The sequence below is a fragment of the Mugil cephalus genome, chromosome 12 (genome assembly GCF_022458985.1).
Source record: "Mugil cephalus isolate CIBA_MC_2020 chromosome 12, CIBA_Mcephalus_1.1, whole genome shotgun sequence".
NCBI classification, from domain to species: Eukaryota; Metazoa; Chordata; class Actinopteri; order Mugiliformes; family Mugilidae; genus Mugil; species Mugil cephalus.
This window is the reverse complement of record NC_061781.1, coordinates 23,959,881-23,979,450: the sequence shown is the minus strand read 5'-3', so window position 1 is coordinate 23,979,450 and position 19,570 is coordinate 23,959,881. Positions and strand designations below refer to the sequence as shown.

The window sequence follows — 19,570 nt, the reverse complement described above, 5'->3', positions numbered from 1 at the left end:
TATGGACGGTGAGTGGACAAACTCTTTTCTGTTTAACAAACACAAATACAGCTACAAAAATAACCCACAGCCCCTCACACTCAGAAAAGAAAAAAAAGAAGAAAGAAAATGACGTAGGAATGAAAGTAACAAACATGTAAATTTGCTCTTAAAAAAAAATGTTACATGTACAGTTACTCAGGTCAAAGTTGACCAATACAACAAGAAGGGTTGTTACATTTTGTGAAAGGCTGCAGAGGTAAAAGAAATATGTTGTATCCTCCCCAGATGAAATAAGTTACTCAATATTGTACCATCTTTAGTTGGGGTTGGGTTAGAAATGAAAGGCCTTGGGACCCGCCCAGTATAGCAGTACATATATATATATATCCCCACTAGTCATTTAGAACAGAAGAACCTGACTTCGATGAGTGGAGAACGTTTTCAAGAAAACTCAAACAAGCCCAATTTCCTTTTGGTTTTAGTTCTGTTTTGAGATAATAAGCTCTAATCAGCAACTCTCAACTTAACAGATATTAATGCATGTTTTAGGATTTTTTTGCAGCATTATTTACTATAGTGTGTAGTGATAATGTATCAAACATCAATACATGTTTCATTCTGCAGTGTAAAGCTGCTGATTTAGTGTAAAGCAGTGTTTCCGTATTCTGCGGTGAATATTCTACAGGTCAATAAATTAGCAGCACATGCCTTAAAAGTAATGTTTACTTATGGTCTTGCGTCTAAATGTGCTGTGAGGCGACTGAGTAGGCGAGACCATAGCAGCAGTTGGAGGTTGAAGGAACAGGAACAGGTTTTGGATGTTTTGTCAGAAGCCATGATGGACCTTGGGAAAATCATCTATTACAGGTATGTTCTGTTCTGGTAGCGGTTATATTTTGAGAGACATTAGCGGAAAGTAAATAAGAAGATTTGTAAGATTTCACGGACTGTACTTAAACTATAAATAAAAATTTGAAATAACATACTCTCATTACTTTAATATGTTATGAAAAAAAAATGTCCTTGTTTTTCATCAAACGATTTTCAGATTATTGAAAACCAACATGATTATTTATTTATTTATTTATTTTTTAACTAAACATATGCTTCTTTTTTGGACCATTCTCTGTAAACCCTAGAGATGGTTAAATCCCAGCAGATCAGCAGTTTCTGAAATATTCAGACCCGTCTGTCTGGCACCAACAACCAAAGTCTCTTAAATCCTCTTTCTTCTTCATTCTGATGCTCGGTTTGAACTTCAGCAAGTTGTCTTGATCACCTCTACATGAATAAATGCATTGAATTGCACCAAGTGATTGGCTGACTAGATATTTGTGTTGACAAGCAATCAAACAGGTGTACCTAATAAAGTGGCAAGTGAGTGTAGTTTAGCTTGGTTTATTTCGGTTAATCTAGGTTCTTGTTCTTGTTGTTCTATTTAATCTACATTTCATTTCATTTTTCTGATTCATCTCATCTTATCTCAATTGATTTTTCTCATTCTGCTGTAAATAACTTTATCTCATCTATTCTTTGTCATTATTATCTTTCTCATCCTGTTTTTCCAATCTAACATCAAAAGTAATGAATTTAATAATGTGTATGTTTTATGAACAATCATTCTGCACAATGAACTTCCTAAAATATTTCTCCACCACTGAGTGTCACATTTCTACAGAAAACAAAAATTAAAGTGTAAAAACTGTTAATTTGTCTGTTTATTTACACTAAACTGTGTTTCACCTTGTTTGCAGCATGATCTTCCTCATCATCCTATTTTCATTCATCATCCTCGTCTTTATTAGCGCAGCCTTCAAGGGTGAGGGTTCATTACTGATGGCTCAATCTCCGCCAAACATTCATTAAGTCCTGAGCAAACAATCAAATGCCGCTAAATGATCTGGACTGTGTCTTCTTCCCATAGGCTCCTCGCCCGACATTCTGAGCATCAGCACGAAGCCCATCGGCAACCTTGGTGAAGACGAGCTTCTCAGCTGCTATCTGAACACAGAAAATCCACAGCAGCGAGTAAATCAGGTGACAGTCACCTGGGAGAAGAAGGACCTGAACGGGCTGGTTTACCTGTACGAGTCCGGAGCCCCGAATCTTAAAGACCAGGCTGCAGAGTTCAAAGGAAGAACTCAGCTCTTCTCAGAAGCTGTCACCACAGGGAATGGCTCTTTGCTGCTGAGGAATGTGAGGAGAAGTGATGAGGGGGAGTACACCTGCGCCATCAGCTCCTCCAGCGGCGGAGGGAAGGTCACCATTCACCTCAGAACAGCAGGTAGGATTACTCGTCCTTCCAGTTTCACCGTGTTCACTTTAACTTCAACTTCAACTTCAACTTTAACCATACTTATGTAGAACTATAGCCCAAAGCAGGAGTTACTGTGGTTAAAACATATATAGCTAAACTCTTGTATCTGCCTTATTATGTACCTTTAAGATGATATTTATGGATTAAAATAGGCAGAAACATCCTCGGGAGACAAAGTGTCAAATTACAGCATGAATTCTTGTTCTTTACTTTCCACTTTTTTTGTCTCAGCCTTTTCAGCTCCCACATTTACATCCTCAAACAGCACCCTGGTTGCTGAAGCAAGCAGGTGGTTTCCAAAACCAAATGTCATTTGGACGAACCAAACTGGGGACGAACTGGAAGGAAGCACACGTTTCACAGAAGGCAGTGATGGGATATTCAGCGTGGTTAGCACACTGCAAGACGTCAACGTCGGAGACACCTACAACTGCAGGATTGAGAATAATTTGGTCACGGCTGATGCAACTGTGACAGGTATAGTTTTACTATGACTACTCCATTGCAAATGTTTGTGAGATTTACTATTAGTCTATTTTCCCTTCATGTTGTTAGCTCAAAACAAAACAAAACAAATTTAAAAAAAATGTTGGGCTAAAATGGGGTAAATGTGGAACTCATACTTGGGGACTAAAGTTCTGAATATTTTGGAGACAGGTTCTGAAAAACTTTAGGGTGACAAGTAAGAGTTTATCAAGAAACGTTTATGAGATCTTGAAGAATATTTGCAAAATCCAGTGAAATGTTTATGAGATCTGCAAGTTCTCAAGCATTATTTTTGCAAAGTCAAGAAACATTTGCAAGGTCCCCGGAAACGTTTTAAAATGTTCTGCAAGTTCTGGAGAAACTTTCTCAAACTCAAGAAAGTTTTGTGAGATCCCAATAAACTTTTTTTTTTTTTTTTTTTTTTTTTTGAGATCCACAAAAGGCTTTTGGGAGATATTGAGAAACTTCCTCAGTTCTCATTAAACTTTTAGGTGTTGGGTCCACAATTTTTTAAGCTTTGTTTGCCTAGTCAAAACTGTAGGCGTACTCTTTGCTGCGCTGCATGACTATATATATTTTAACTGTCTTTTACTGGCATGTTTATAGATGTGCAACATTAAGACGTAGAAGTAAAACTGAATCCAATCTTTTGTATTTTTCAGGAGCTGGCGTTTTGACGAAAACATTCTTCACCTTCAGTGTTGCTTCTTCTCTACTTGCGTTAGTTTACCTGAATGTTGTGACTTGTGTGGTCTGCATCTATTACATGACCTGATTACACACTAAAGTACACACACATTGACTACACTTATAAACTCAAAAAAACTTTTAAACATTTCCCCTTGGGGTTTGTGCAGTCAGGGAACAGGTTTCTAAAAACGACTCTAAAACAAACTCTAATTTGTTACTGTGAAGCACTGTAACAAAAGTAAATGGACAAGTCTTATTTTTATTTTTACTGCCTATTATTTGCCTATATTAAGAATAAGAATATAGTTCTGCCTTATTTCTGAAATAGATTTTTGTCAGTTTATGATGACAAACTGTCATGTTTAAGATTAAAAGAGTATTTTTGTATCGATTTATTCTTTTTCAAGTGAAGTTGTGACATCACTGATCACTGTTTTTAAAGATTTAAATAAAACAGTACATATACAGATGTTTTTCTTCTCAATGTGTCTGGGTTTTTTTTTTCTGTTTGCAAGACCTTGAAAAGGTTTGTGAGATCTTCAGGTATGTGTTGGAACTTCCTGAGGTGGAAAAAATAATGAATGTTTTTGTTTAATATTTGGAGGACTTCGTTTACATATTTATCCTGTTTTAAACATACTCTCAACATTTTAAATAATATATTATATTATATATAAAGGTTGAATGAAAGCAATATACATTTAAAATAAGTAATAAACCAAAACAGAATTAATATATTGTTCTCAAAATCATCTTTTACAAGGAATACCAAATTTAAAAGCAATTATTTACAAATTGGACAAATCTTTAGTAATTATTCTACTTAAAATGGACTCTTCAACATAAATAAAAAGATTTCTCTGAGAGGGTTGGGTGAAAGCAATATGTATTTAAAATACAGAACAATATTAATTTATTATTTTCAGTGTTAGATCTAGAAATAAAAGATGTAAAAGAAACAATTCTTATCATTTTCACATTTTTGCAAGGTCCCAAAAGGCTGTTCTGAGATCTCAGTCACTTTTTTTTAGACAGATTTGCTTCTTGTAATGATGCAGGTGAAAATATAAGAAAATATTATATTAATAAATATTAAAACATAAAACATGAAAAATATTAGTTGTTGACATACATTTTAAAACAACTAAACGCAGCATTAGTTATAACAATATTTAAAACTCATTAAATGAAAGTATTTATGCCACATATTACAGGATTAATAAAAACCTGCAAATGGTTGAAATCTACTCAGATTAAATAAAATAAAGTGTTAATTGAGGTTTTAAAGCATGCATAATGTATTGAATGTAAAATCTCAACCAATCTAAATCCAGCTCTGAATTTATCTGCGTCCACGTGCAGCAGGAAAACCAGTTGGTTCGTGCATGAAGCATAAACACGCTGTCCTGTCCTGCCAGTAGATGGGGGCAGTCAGAGTCCCCGGCTGGTAGTTAGGAGTCCTGGAAAGTCTTTGGACCACCCCGGATAGTCCGATGGAGGCTTCCTATTGGTTTGATAGTAGGTGAGGTGTTATGTGTCCCACGCAGCAGCAGCGATCTGAACGCAGCACAGTAGCCAACTTTTCTCCAAGAAAAGTGGGAATTTCCCAATGATTTGAATCAGTGAAATGAATTAAAATGTCTGTGATGTAGAAAGGTGGGTAGAAACTTTCATTACTTTTGTTATTATGGAGAGGACAGACTCGGGGGAGGTGTTTACTTTAGTTCCGTGGATGTGTGTGGGTTTCTGAGTAGTTGGCGACTGGTTTGAGTTTGGGAACTAAAACAGAAAAAAACAAACAAACAAACAGATAATGTCTGAAGTGAAGGAAAACGCAGAGCAGCCAGTAGTGAAATCTGAACCGAATGAGTTCTCTGTGAACCCGAGAGCGGTTTGCAAGGCGTGTAAACGTTTGTACCGTGACCCGAAGATCCTGCCCTGCCTGCACACTTTCTGCTCCGACTGCATCAGCCAGCTGGAGCCGTTTTCCGCGTCTCCGCGCAGCCGCCACCGGGACGGCCCGGAGGAGGAAGGGGGCGGCGAGGCGGCGGCGGAGGCGGACGGACACGCCGTCACGGTAACGGTGCTCTGCCCCGAGTGTGACTCCGAGGTGGACGTGCCTCCTTCGGGGCCAGCCGGGCTGAGCACCGACCACCTGGCGCTGGACGAAGTTTTCCTGGAGACCCTGGTGACGGACGGCCCGCTGGGATGCGACCTGTGCGGGGAGGGCGGCGCTGGGAGCCGCTGTGAGGTGTGCTGCGTCAACCTGTGCGAGTTCTGCTGCCAGGCGCACAGGTATGTTTAGATTTTACCATGTTGTATTATTTAACCCTCTAAACTCACTTTAAAAGTGTTAACATTAAGGGACAAAAGTGTCAAAAACGCCCTAAAAATAGCATGTTAATGTGTTGTTTATACTTTTTTTTTAGTTTTAGTTTTTAAGTTTGATTACCGACTTTTAACCCTTAATATACCGGTGTTTGTGTTGGCATTACTAGACACACACAAATAATTTTAAATATTTTCAATAATATTCATGCAAAGTGGATTTTTCTTTGGGGGATTATTAGATTCTTGGACAAGTCCATTACAGTTTTCCACAAAATATAAGCGATATTTCTGAAATTTCAATTATTGTACGTGTTTCCATTAAAATGTGTTTAGCGAATGAGCTGTTACTCTTGTAAAGTCTGGTCTCGCATATCCCATAATTCTCTTAAAATTCTCGTCATGTCAGACTACACCGCTGACTGTATATAACCCCGTAAATATATATAAAACCCATCGTGACGTCACCCATTGGTTTTTGAACCTCGAAAATGAAGCCCAAAGTGGGCGGAGCCCGCGGTCGCCATGTTGGATGAGCTTTACTCCGCCCACACGCTGATATTCCAACTATGGAGGTGGGGGGTCGTGTCGGACATTGAGACCCGCTGACCCAACTCTCTGCTACGTGTTAGCTCATTATTAAACATGTTTAATAAAGCTGTAAAGCTGGGATTTTTAACATGGGGGTCTATGGGGATTTGCTCCCTTTTGGCGCCTCAAGTGGCCACTGGATGAACTGCAGTTTTTTGCACTTCCACATGGGCTTCATCGCTCAGACTCGGAGGTTGCTGCCACGACTTCGTTTTGATGAAGATTGACTTCAAATGAACTGGTAACATGACCTCTCAGGTCATTTCCAGTGAAAAGGCAAAAATAAAAGCGTTTCCATTGCACTTTTACGATAAACTTTTATATCGATACGTCTGAAAAAACACCTCATGAGAGCATAAAAGTGTTTTAGCTTTAGGTATTTGATTGGTTGTTTGAAATGTAGGTGTTTCCATGACCAGTTCTTTATTGCGATATTTAAGTTTTGCGCTATTCTAGGGGTGATGGAAGCGCAGCAAATGATCAGTAACAACACTTTCAGCAAAGATCAGCACAGAGCAGCACTCTGACTCTTTGACACCGACAAGACTTGGCTCAGAAGTCTATGTTTGCTTTGGTTTTTAGTTTCCCAGACAAGCAAACACGACCTTAATCTCCACTTTCCTACGGATACAAAGAAAAGCTGCAACAATTTTATGTCACTTGATCGGCGACTAGTCAACTTCCTCTTAAAGCATCGACCAGTCGACTAGTGTGAAGCTGTATTCTGTTCTGGCATGTGAATCGATTTGTTTCTTTTCTGCTTCCCTCAGGCGTCAGAAGAGAACAGCGTCCCACTCCATTCAGTCCCTGGAGGAGCTGAAGGCTCGTGGTCGCCTCTGCCGCCCCGTCCTCTGCTGCCTCCACCCCGGCCAGGAGCTCCGGCTCTTCTGTCAGCTGTGCGACCTGCCCGTCTGCCTGGAGTGCGCCGCCACGCTGCACCGCGACCACCGCTGCTGCCCCGCCCACGATGTCATCGATCGTCACGGAGACCGCATCCGAGAGCTGGTCGCCGCGCACCTGCGACCTCGACTGGAGCGTCTGGAGGAGTCGCTGCAGAAGGTTTGAACACTTAAACGTGTGTCTCTCACCTCTCTGCTGCTGTTTCCTTTCTGCTGCTAACTCCCAAACTCTGCTCCAGGTGGATGCGTCTCAGGAGAGTCTGCAGGCCCGAGTGGAGGCCACAGCCAACGAGGTGAGGGCGTTTGCACGAGGCTACGCCAGCGCCGTCGAAGCTCACTGCGTGTCTCTGCTGCGACACCTGGAGGAGCTCCGTGTCCAACGGAGGTATAAGAATCAGAATTACTTTATTTATCCCGGGGGGGAAATTACTTTTCATTACAGCAGCTCCTACTCAAAGTGCACCAGTGTTCAGAAGAAAGAGCAATGTAGGCGTTAAGAATATGTAAGAATAAGTAGGAAATTTGAATAAGAATACATATATTAATTGATAAGAATAATATTAATTAAGTATAAGTCAACATGTGTTCCGAGCTGTCGCTCTATAATAACATTGAATAATATGTATTGCACAGCTGGAAATTATTGCAGATGGTGAGTCCAGAGTCAAATTAATATATAAAGAAATATGTAGAAGTATATGACAAGAAAGGGAGCATGAGATATTGCACAGTCTCAGTAAAAATATCTGTTGAAGAAGGACTTTATCCAACCAAGTATGAAACAATTAACACTGGTTCTTCATGTTCAGAATCATGAAGTTATTCTTGAAGGAGTTACACAAGCTCAGATTTTTTTTCCAACTCCAACTACTCGCTGATTACGTCACCAATAAAAACACAGCAGAAAGTAATGCTTTGCAACACTGAAATCTATATTCTTGACCTGAATACGTACGCTGAGAACAGACGGCTCATGTGCTACATACTGTGAGCTGCAGATATTTATAGCCTGTATGAAAACTGGCTGCAACTCCAGCACCATCAGTAACGTTTAACAGTGCTCCACGGTGAGTTGTTAGACGGGATAGTGTAGCGGGTATTTCTCTTAGTTCTTCTCCATTTACTGAAGCTAAAGGTTTAATAACTTTATCAAACCGTTGATGTGCAGCCACTTGTTTTAGACTCACTGAACATGACAGTGTGAACTCATTCTCTCTACACACGAGCATTTCCACTCACTTTATTTAAAGAAGGATTAACCGTACGTGTCGTCAAGCAAAGAGACGTTTTGAAGCTCAGTGTGGTGTCCTTAGCCGTCGCCATCTTGGTTCTGCCTGAGCTCAGACAGGTGATGCCTAGCAAGGCACTGGATGACTATAGTTGAATCCTGTCATAAATTTAAGGATCTCTTTTTCTCTTCTCCATCCAGGAACCACCTCCACCTGCAGAGGGCGCAGCTGCAGCAGGCCCTGCTGGACGTCCGAGGCTCCGTGGAGTTCGCCGAGCGCCTGCTGAGCTGCGGGTCCCATACGGAGATCCTCAGCGTCAAAGGAGTGACCCTGAGGCGGCTGACCAGCCTGGCAGAGAGCGGTTACGACCCCCACCCGGCGGCGGTTGCCCCTGACGATGGCAGCAGTATTTGCTTCATGCCCAGGGCGCCGGCGGGGGAGGTGGAGGGTTACCCGGTGATTGGGGTGATCAACTCTAAAACAGTGGACGTCAGCAGATGCACCGTCGAAGGAGAAGGTAAAACCCTCAACGAGACAATGTTCTGCTCGTAGGTTATTTTACATTTAGTTCCTCACTAAATGTGTATATGAAATCAGAATGTTATGACTCAATACTCTGTGCTTAAATACCTCCAGTTTGTCTTAAAGCTAGCAAACAGCTGGCCTCTGAAGGTCCATGTCCATTCTCTAGTGTCGTCCTTTGAGTCTGAGTACAGAGAGACTAACTTACAAATCACTGGTGTTTGAAAAGTGTCAGAGAACGTCTTCACCTGTATCATTTAAATCTCTGCTCTGCTTTTTCTTTTTAATGGGCATACCTTTTAATTTGGAGGGTCTAAAGCGAAGGGGGGCGGTGTAGTCTGAGTCCTCCCTGTGCTCCAGATAAAGACTGTTATTACTTCTCCGGGACCTTTGATTCAAACAAAGAAATTCCTTCGGGGCTGCAGGAATGTAGAGGTGATTCAACAAGCCTGCAGGCGGTGAACCGAGGTGGTGTTTACACACAACAGAGCGGAGACAAGTAAAATAAAATAGCAAATAAACTGAAATACCTCTAGAACGACAGTTTCATCTGCAATTCATTTACAAAACAACAATAGTACAATAGTAGATATCTGTTATAAAGTTCTAACCATAAAATATTTAAAAGCTCTCCAGTTCTGAGGATATACATCGATCAGGCATAACATTATGACCATCTTCCTTATATAGTGTTGGTTTCCCTTGTGCCTCCAAAACAGCTGTGACTCATCAGAGAATGGATCTAGTTGTGCGCTTCTTCATGTTTTTTTTTTTTTAAAGTGTTTGTGTCTGTGTCAGGCTGCATCCTGCTAGTGTCCTTGCTATGGGGTGGGGGTGTCTGGTCTGGTCTGGTCTTGGTGGGTGCCTACATGTTTAAGTAACATCCTCATGAATTAATCCCAGGTCTAAAAGTTTCCCACTGAATTGTCACAAGACGGTTTAAATGTTATTTCCGTCTTTGTCTGTGGATGGTGTCTATGTGTGCCCCTCCAGTACAAACACATCTTGTATCCGCTGTAAATTTGTTGCAGCTTCTCTTTGTTTCCGTGTGTGAGGAGAGATTAAAGTCGTGTTTACATGTCTGGGAAACTGAAAACCAAAGCAAACATAGACTTCTGTGGCGTGTCTTGTCGGTGTCAAAGAGTCAGGGCGCTGCTCTGTGTTAATGTTTGCTGAAAGGTCGGCCTGCCATGTGTTGGCTGGTGCCATTTGTTTTGATTTGTATTAGTGTGTGTGTGTGTGTGTGTGTGTGTGTGTGTGTGTGTGTGTGTGTGTGTGTGTGTGTGTGTGTGTGTGTAGAAGGGCTTGTACAGACTTTACTGCTGTGTCATGATGCTTTAAGCAGGACTAGTCGCTCATCAGGTGACAGTAACAATATGGACGCCACCTGGAAGACAGGTGAGGAGTCCAGTCCTGAACTTCTCTGTCAAATCGTCCATCCAGTGAGTGACGATTTGACAAAGAAGTTCGTCTTTATTTGAAGGATTCTTGTTACATTATGCTAATGCTAACTGCTAATTAACTCAACATTAATTGTATATTTCAGTGGTGTCCAAGCAGAAGTTGCATTTACTGCGTTACCCTCCACAGTGGTTCCACTTACTTCTTGTAATATCCATTTTGGAGACGCTTCGCTTGATAAAGACAGACCAGACTTCGTCCCCTCTGTGTTTCTGGTCAAATCGTCCATCCAGTGAGTGAGAGTGTAGAGGTCGGTGAGTCATAACTCAGAGAGACCGACATAATGTTTCACTTCCTCCAAACTGCTTCTTTTTTTTTTGTGCTGACCGCTTTCATCTAAGCTGTTTGTCTCTTCCCAGTTAACTTCCATCAGCTTAACTCTCATTTAAAGGGTCGGATAAAGGCCAGATTTCAGAGTTGGCTGTCAGAAAGAGAGTGGAACTCACAGAGGCTTAGTGATGATTATCCCCCCTGTGTGTGATAAGAGGACTTGGAGTGGACGGCGAGTCTGTGCAGAGCAGGTGAACTGGCGGCCAGAGCAGCTGCGTCTGTGACAGCGACAGCTGCCGCCTTCTCGGCTTAGAGCCACGTAAACCCAGAGATAACGCACGGCCATTAGAGGCAGCGGTGATAGCAGTAATTGACGTTGGAGTGGAGTTCAGCTGATGTCAGACGTAGTAGGCCCTGCACCGAGTCCTGTGTTTGAATAAAAAGAGCTGGAAAAGTTGTGAAATCCAGAAGTAAAACCTTTATTATTTTAATATCTTAATTAGAGCAACAACTAATGGCCGTTTTCTTCTGTTTACTAAGCTGGTCAGATGTTGAAAAATGTACATTACAGCCTGAAATTGATTGTTTTACCAGACAAACCTGAATTGAAATTAATAAAAAAAGAGGATATTGTGCCCGAATAAGATAATTTGCATTAATTTGAAACTGCAAACAAGACATTTGCAGAACTCTCAGACTTGTCACATCTGTGAGAGGCAACTAATTTCTTGTTGTTCTCGAGGTGAGCTAGAACACAGTTTGCTTGGGCCACATCATTTATACTTAACGAGAAACTCGGCGCCAAACTCTCGGAAATCCTCACAGACCCCTCCCACTTCAGCGTGTGTCACTGGAGCTGTACATTGTGGGAGACGCTGGAAACGGACGACGAGAAGCACATTTCTGGTTATTTTCAGATGTCGACCTGCATTCTGGTCTGAACTCGTGTTTAATCCAAAGCATCTGACCAGGAACCAGACCTGAAAATGAGAGATGGCTACATAACTGAATATTAAAAGCAAAGCATGTATGTAATATTATAGCAAAAACAGTTAAGTCTAAAAAGCCTCCACTCATCTCCCTGGAGCTACTGCTCACTGAGCAGCTAACCAACTCTGACAGAAAAATCCAACGCGGCATTAATCATGGATGGGAACACAAATGGTGTTGGCTTTAGAACCACAACAACAGCTGATGAATGTCTGGAGAACAGCAGAGCAGAGCAAGTCAATGAAACTCAGTGACAACGTAAGGGTTTGGAAAACTGTGGTCGGCAAAGAAAGTGGCTACGTAAGCGCTCAGTGGGGGGCAGGTTGATTTGTGGGTGTGGGAGAGTCTGACTGAAAGTGTCTTCATTCAGTGTTGTGTCTGTGATGTGTCCTGCTGTCATCACAAACATCTTTTGTCTCCTTTCGTCTGTGTTGCAGATATTTTTACCTCGACACGTGTTGACATTACTTTCTTGTGACAGCCAGAGGTCTGTGTGTTCTTGAATGTGTATGTGTTAGTCTATACACCTATACACCAGTTCACTGGGTACACTAAAATTAAATTTACAGACTTGCACCAAATCTTATCTGGTATTTGAGATTCATTTGAAATAATAAGAGAGCGGTTGACTAAACTGGATTTTCATTTTGGAGACTATGGTTTGTAGCACTATTGAGTTTTATTGTGTATATTTTGGCCATTGTCGTCAGTGGACCAGGCTAAATAACAAAACCACAGCACCACAAACCCCATCCTGCAACATGATCACACAGTTGAACTTTTATATTAGAATGCATTTGTTTTTTTACTTGTGTACCTAATGTCTATGGATCATCGCACAGATACTTGATCAGTTTGGGATCTAGTGATATCAATTGTTTACATGTACAGTAGCTATTGGTTTAGAATTAGATGTTCATTGTTTAAGCGTCGCACTTTTTGGGCCCTGGGGTCTGTTTTGTTGTCGTGTGGGTCAACCCTCTGACCTTTAACCCTCCGTGGTGGCAGGTCTGCAGCGGGCCAGGGAGGGCCAGCGGGGTCGCTTCACCCTGATGTGCCGAGACTCAGCCGGAGAGCAGATGTCCCGAGGCGGAGAGCACGTCCTCGTCAGCATCGTCCACAAGGAGAAGAAGAACTGGTGAGATTGAGAGATGGAAACATGGACAGTGGTTAAAATGTTCTCATTCTATTCAGGAAACATTTGTGCTGGTTCATCCTCTCAGTGAGGGGTGTGTGAGTGGAGCATGAATCCTGAAGTACGCTGTAGTTTTTCTCCACCTGTTCAGAGGTCAATAGAGTCACCTCAGGCCTGTGTACGGAGCTATTTTTGTCCTGACGTTTGGAGGAGGGGCCGCAGCCTTATTGACCTCCTTCAAGTTACTTGAATATTTGTTTTCATTATTTTACTGTTTGATTTTTCAAGCAGGACAAGAGATTATGAATATGGAAACACAAGCTACGTTTACATGGACAATATTTGTTCTGTCTGATTGAGATCATACTCATCAGGGATTCTAATTTAGCTGTTTATATGGACGGTAAATTAATTTATCTGTGTTTACATGACCTAAAACACCAACCACAAAGGAACTTTGTCATTTAAATTTTTATTGAATTTTTAAGAAACGTATAAACAAGTACACGTTCAAGAAACAAGATACAGCTGTTATTTTTGGTGTAGACATCCTCTGACATGCCACTACCACAAAATAAAAGATTCGAGCTGCTGCTGGGGACGTTGAGCCAGACCATTCACTCATGAAGTCCACAACTTTTACCCAAAATGGAGCCTCTTACGTTTATTCCCATTTACAGTACTGTGTGACAAAACGCTGTAAACTAGGAATGCTTTCAAAAATATAGATCCTTATAGGTACACTTTCACAAATAGGATCATAGATGCAGTGGTCGACCAAGGAAACTAAGTGCAGCAGATTGAAAAACACATCAAGATTATTTCCCTTTTAAATCAGAAGACGTCCAGCAGAGACATCAACTCAGAACTGTCAGAAACCAGTGGGACCCAGGTTCACCCATCTACTGTCTGGAGAAGTCTGGACACAGGTGGTCATCATGGAAGAGTTGCAGCCAAAAATCCATAACTCTGACATGGAAACAAGACCAAGAGACTCAACTATGAACCAGAACATAGGAACTGGACTCAGAAACATCTGGACTGATGAGGCAACATGTGGAATATTTGAAATATTTGTCTAAGAACAAGAAGTCCTGGAAGTGATGGCATGAACCCCACAGAGCCCTGATCTCAGCATCATGGAGTGAGTCTGGGATTATATGAAGAGACAGAAGGATTTGAGGAAGATCTGTGGTTAGTTCTCTGAGATGTTTGGAAGAACCTACCAGCCGAGTTCCTTCAAGAACTGTGTCCAAGTAGAAGAACTGATGCTGTCTGGAAGGTGAAGGGTGGTCACACCAGATGACAAAGTGGTGTTAAATCTGCCAGAAATGTAACAAAAATAACTTTTCCTTCTAGTTTTATTGCCAACTGATTAGATTAAGTAGAAGAAGTTGGCCGGGATGGAGTCAGGTTTTAATTGTTGTTGACTTCACTGATTCCAGCTTCGTTCATTTATAAACATCTGGATGTTTAACTCCCTCCATGTTTCTGTCCCTCTTGGAAACCACAGAGAAACGACTGGTTATTCTTTTCTGATTGAGGTGGTCACATGAAGCATTTTTAGTCTGATTGGGCTTTTTCCTCTGGTTATCACAAGTGCCCATTTAAACTCAGCATGTGTCAGGAAGACTAATGTCCAATGTACCGAGGCCTTTTTAGTTAATTAGCTCTTCCAGCCTAAGCTGAAGGCAGTTTGTAATTTGAGCGATGTGAGTCATTAGACTAAACTGCAGCTACCTTCACAACATGTGTTGTCTTAAGACGTTTGACGATGTCGATACAATCAACACAAACTGGTGATCGTAACAACATAATTTAATTTCTTTTCCTTCAGCACAGTCGAGGCGAGAGTGGCTGACAACAACGATGGATCTTACGATGTTTCGTACACACCTGAAGAGCCAGGATCCTATTCTGTGTGGGTCTGTGTCAAGGCCCAACACATCAAGGTACAAAACTACTTTAACAACTGTATTTGACAGTTATCTGTGCTATTATCTGTCTTTAAATACGGGTTATTATTGTCTTTTTTTTCAAAAATTGTATTGCGTGTGAGTTTTGTCTCCCCCTGTTGGCAGTGAGAGCAATTACACCAACATTGCCTCCACTTCCGTCCAAAGCAGTTTCCTTTTCCATCTGGACTATCAGAAACTTGGATGCTTCTTAGACTGTATTAAAAATAAAATAAAATAAAAATAAAATAAACTGAACCTTGGTTATATTTGTAACCCCGGTTTCACTGCCGAAGGCTGCACCATACGGCCGCTCCCATCTTAATCCATTTAAGGAAATTTGCAGCAACATATAGTATTAGGGACAGTGTACGCAAGACAATGAAAACTAAACATAATCAAATACAAAAATAGTTAAACATATTGTTAGCGTAATAGCATAATTGCCCCAGTCATATTTGAAAGTCATTTTTAGTAGCACATTGGTATTTTTATTGATATTGTAACAGTAAGTCAAAAAATTATGGGTATTATGCTTTAAGGCTACCGATATGAGGTCTATTTAAAACAGTAAGTTCAAACATGCACAGTTGAGAAAGCTCTCTGGAAGTTTTTCTGTGAATGTGAATTGCTACATAAATGTAGTTTACATAAAAAAATCAATATCACAAAAAGTTCAACCTCATAAAATTCAACATAAAAGAAAATCAACCTCCAAATGTAAGCCTCAGTGACTTCAACCTGAAAAAGCCAGACTTGATTTCTGGGTGATGAGGGAGGAGCAGTCAATCCCCGTCTCTATTCATCCAATGTCCACTACTGCTACTAACAGTGGACCAGTGTCTCCACACAAACCAGAATTACAGCTCTGGTTTATTTACCAGCTGCTGGCCCCCTTAACTCATCTATAATGTTTCATATGTACAAGATTGTTTCACATCCTGGTTTATATTGTTTGTTTTTTCGTGGGATTTCTCTTCCTGCAGGGTTCTCCGTTCATTCTGAGCGTGAAGAGGAAGCTGAGACGTCACAGCGGGACGTTTCACTGCTGCTCCTTCTGCTCCAGTGGAGGAGCCAAAGAGGCTCGCTGTGGTTGCCCAGGAACGATGCCAGGTACAGAGGTCATCTCCAAAATGTCTTCACTCAAGGGGCAGGTTTTATTTAGCCATCCTTACACGCTGAATGTTGAGGATTTCTTGGATAACTTTTTGTTGAGTTTATTATTTTTGTCTCGATGCTACAAAAAGACATGGAAAACCTCTGGGTGACATCACCCACAGATTTCCTCTAAGGTTTCCCATATATTTCAGTTTTGGCAGCTGCCATCTCAGTTGCGTTTGACTTTACTTAACTCTCAGCTAATTCAAAAACTGTGAAGTTGAGGCAGGCAGGTGCAGACTAGGCAGACAACTAGTGACCAGTGAAAGCACCACCTGCAACTCAACGCATGCAAGTCATAATTTATGCATAATATAACATTTAAACATATGTTTAAATATGTTGTTTTACATATATATATATATATAGCAAATCTCGACTGTTGGAATGGAAAATTTATCCTACCTGGCTGTAGAAATGTTTTGCTCTGCTGTGAATTTGGAGTTAAAACATGGAAGTCAATGGGGATTAAAGAAGAAGCATCTAGTGGTTGTTGGAGGAACTGCAATTTTTAGTGCTTCCCAGTTGGCTTTATTTTTCAGCGCTTGCATTGGTCTGACACATGCAGGTCCTATCATTTTAAATGGACTCCTGAATAAATTAACTCCTACTGAAGAGTACACTTTTTTATTTTATTTTATTATTTACATTTTTTTATCAGTAAAATACAATTAATACAATGTAGGTTATGATGGTTATAGTGGTGGAGAAAAAAAACAAATGGGGAAAAAAGAGTATTGCATTAAGAAAAGTGCATTTTCTTTTAGTACAGTCACAGACAAAATACTAAACTAATCCTAAAACAGGCATTAAAAACCTACAATGTATTGGTTCCATTAAAATACGTGAGAAATTTTGAGTATTGGGTCATTTGGTACCAGTGATCCACTAATAAAGGCTGTGCTTTTTATTAAAAGACACATTTTTTTTGTTGCCGTGCTTCGTGTTTGTATAAAATAGTATATTTGAAAGTTCTTCAGAGACAAAAGTGGTTAAAACAAGGAAAAAACGCAGGAAACACACCTGAAGAGTCTCAGCCAGATTCTCAGTGTACAGATGCCTCCAGATGAGTCAACCCTATGTGCACCACCCATCACCCAGAGAAAAAAAATCAATAAAAACATAAATAAATAAATAAATAAATAAATAAATACATAAATAGACAAACAGAAAAAGTAAGTGAAAGTAGGAAAAATACCAACAATATCATAGCTAAAAGTCCACTTCCTTTATTTTATTTGCGGACTGTCCCCGTCATCATTTCCTAGAAGGAAAGTGACTTCCTAAAAATTGCCTTCTAATCTCCTGCGTCTTTGTGTGTGTTTCTGATTTCCCACGTGTCTTTCTGGCCTGCAGGCGGATTTAAAGGCTGCGGCCACGGACATAAAGGACACCCAGGGAAGCCCCACTGGTCCTGCTGTGGCAGCACCGTGGAGCAGTCCGAGTGTTTGCCTCGGAGCGTGACGGCGGCACTTTCCCCTCGCGGCCACCTGCGGACTGTTGAGCTCTGAGCGAGATCTGTCAGGATCTGTCAGGATCTGTTCATAAAACACGGCTGCAGCTTCAAAGTTCGGAGCAGCCGGAGAGAAAGGTTCAGGTTGTTGTGAAAGACAAACTGAAGACACGGTTTGGTAACTCTCAGCCTAATTGTGATACAGTAGCTTCCAGCTTCCTATTAGAAACTAACAAGGAAGACAAACACCAAAGTGTCAGCTTAAAGCCTCTAATCTATGTGGTAAAGTGCCTTTTTCCTTTTTCTCCAGCTCTGTCTACATAAGATAAGACGGGGGAGGAAGAAAAGCTGCTCGTGTCTCCTCCTAAATCAAAAGAATAAAAAGCCTCTCCGCACAGAGGAGACACAGTTTAGTCTCACATTTCTTTCACCATCTTTCTTTAACCTACTGTTATTTACCAGGTGCTAACTTTCTGATTTATTAGAGACATAAGAACAAGGATAAAAAATAACTGATGAAATAATTAGTATTTATTTTTATCTTTCATTCAGAGGAAATAATCAAAGATGCTGTAAAATATTATGCGATGAATGCAATGAAAAAGGGCTGTGATCAAAAATACATTTCAAGTTAATTTGTTGTTGCAGAAACTGGATAAATGAAAATATAAAAAATATTAATTAAAGTTAACACAAAGTGGATTTGTTTGTAGCCAAAGAGGTCAAGCACAGAACTAATATACAGCTGTAGTTTTTTTTAGCAGCCTGCAGGATGCAGCATAACGTCCAGAGTATTACATAAAAGCAAATCACAGTGACCTGTAGTATTAGCTGTAACACTAATAATGTACTGTGTAGTATGTGCACTGAACTTTTTTTAAGTATTAACAACAGAGTTGGTTCTTTGTGTGGAATAATAACCAAACAGGTTCTTAGTCACCTCCCACACACTTTGTTAAAATGCTTCTTTGTGGTTCTGATTCTGTTGGTTCTGATGATATTTTACTTCTGAGCTGATAACGTTCATGATCGTCTGAATCTCTGCTTGTATATATTTTTGTTTTTATGTTTTTTCATTCATGAATGAATCACTGAGTGAAGACGGGTCCAAGGAAACGGAGCTGGGATGTCTGTAACCTTAAAAACCTCTTTTGTTACGTACCTTACGCTGCCTGTGTGTGCACCTATCAGCCATAACATTATGACTGACTGTGTCCTGTGGAGTCTGGATCAGGCTCATTTTAATCAGAACATCCATGTAAACTTGGCCAGTTTTAAAACAATGAAGAACATTTTCCTCCGTGGCTTTTATCTGAGTGCAGTCAGCCTCCTCTTCAACTTGTTTCTCTCTGGTGTTTGTGTCACAGCACCGACCTCCATCCAGCCACTTAACGCCTTTGTGTGTTTTCTTTATTCTAGATGTGATGTTTAGTGTAAGTGCCTGTATGTACATACGCCTACATGTGGAGATGAATAGACTAGAACTACACAAACACTTTTTTATTGGTCCAAGATCTACTCTCTGTCTACTACTGTATCCATCTGTATGTTAACGTATTATCAGATACCGTCTCCTTTACCAAGAAATAAACATTTATTTGTCTGTTCTCAGATTCTTCTTCATTCATTTATTTAATTTAATGAACAGCTGACTTTTAAAATGAACGTAGTTAGTTTCTCATAAACAAAGGGAAATTAAATCACATTATCTCACATAGAAGATTGTGATGCTTGTGTTGGATTCAGGACTTTCCAATAGTTTGATGTTCTGTTCTATTCTGTTCTGTTTATTTATTTATTTGTCTTTTTTAAAAATGATCCCCAGTCACGTGTCTGTGTTTATCATCATCTAATTATTTCTTTGTGCGTTTAGTTCATTTAGTTCATGCTCTTTCTCTTATTCTGTCAGTTCACCATTCCCTTGCCTTAGATATGTATTTGAATACACGCAGATCAGGCAAAACATTATGACCACCTTCCTATTATTGTTTCTTTGGTGTCATACTTGTTAGTGTGAGTCCACTGTGGATCATCCCACAGATACTTGATCAGTTTGGGATCTAGAAATTCACATGCCTGTGTATGCTTACATGGAGATACAGTT

At 40.4% G+C, this 19,570-nt stretch overlaps 2 protein-coding genes across 2 annotated transcripts; both read left to right on the top strand.

Moving 5' to 3' along the window:
• The first annotated feature begins 389 nt into the window (after positions 1–389).
• On the top strand, positions 390–3,944 carry LOC125017271 (V-set domain-containing T-cell activation inhibitor 1-like). Its single transcript, XM_047600182.1, has 5 exons — positions 390–849; positions 1,737–1,801; positions 1,907–2,266; positions 2,531–2,776; positions 3,448–3,944. The coding sequence occupies exons 1-5, from the start codon at positions 701–703 to the stop codon at positions 3,558–3,560; spliced, it is 933 nt and encodes a 310-aa protein (XP_047456138.1). The 5' UTR covers positions 390–700; the 3' UTR covers positions 3,561–3,944.
• Positions 3,945–4,906: 962 nt separating this feature from the next.
• trim45 (tripartite motif containing 45) lies at positions 4,907–19,077 on the top strand. Its single transcript, XM_047600108.1, has 8 exons — positions 4,907–5,770; positions 7,165–7,453; positions 7,533–7,678; positions 8,723–9,039; positions 12,774–12,903; positions 14,738–14,852; positions 15,842–15,968; positions 17,370–19,077. Exons 1-8 carry the CDS (start codon positions 5,289–5,291, stop codon positions 17,522–17,524), a joined length of 1,761 nt encoding a protein of 586 aa, XP_047456064.1. The 5' UTR covers positions 4,907–5,288; the 3' UTR covers positions 17,525–19,077.
• Positions 19,078–19,570: the final 493 nt, after the last annotated feature.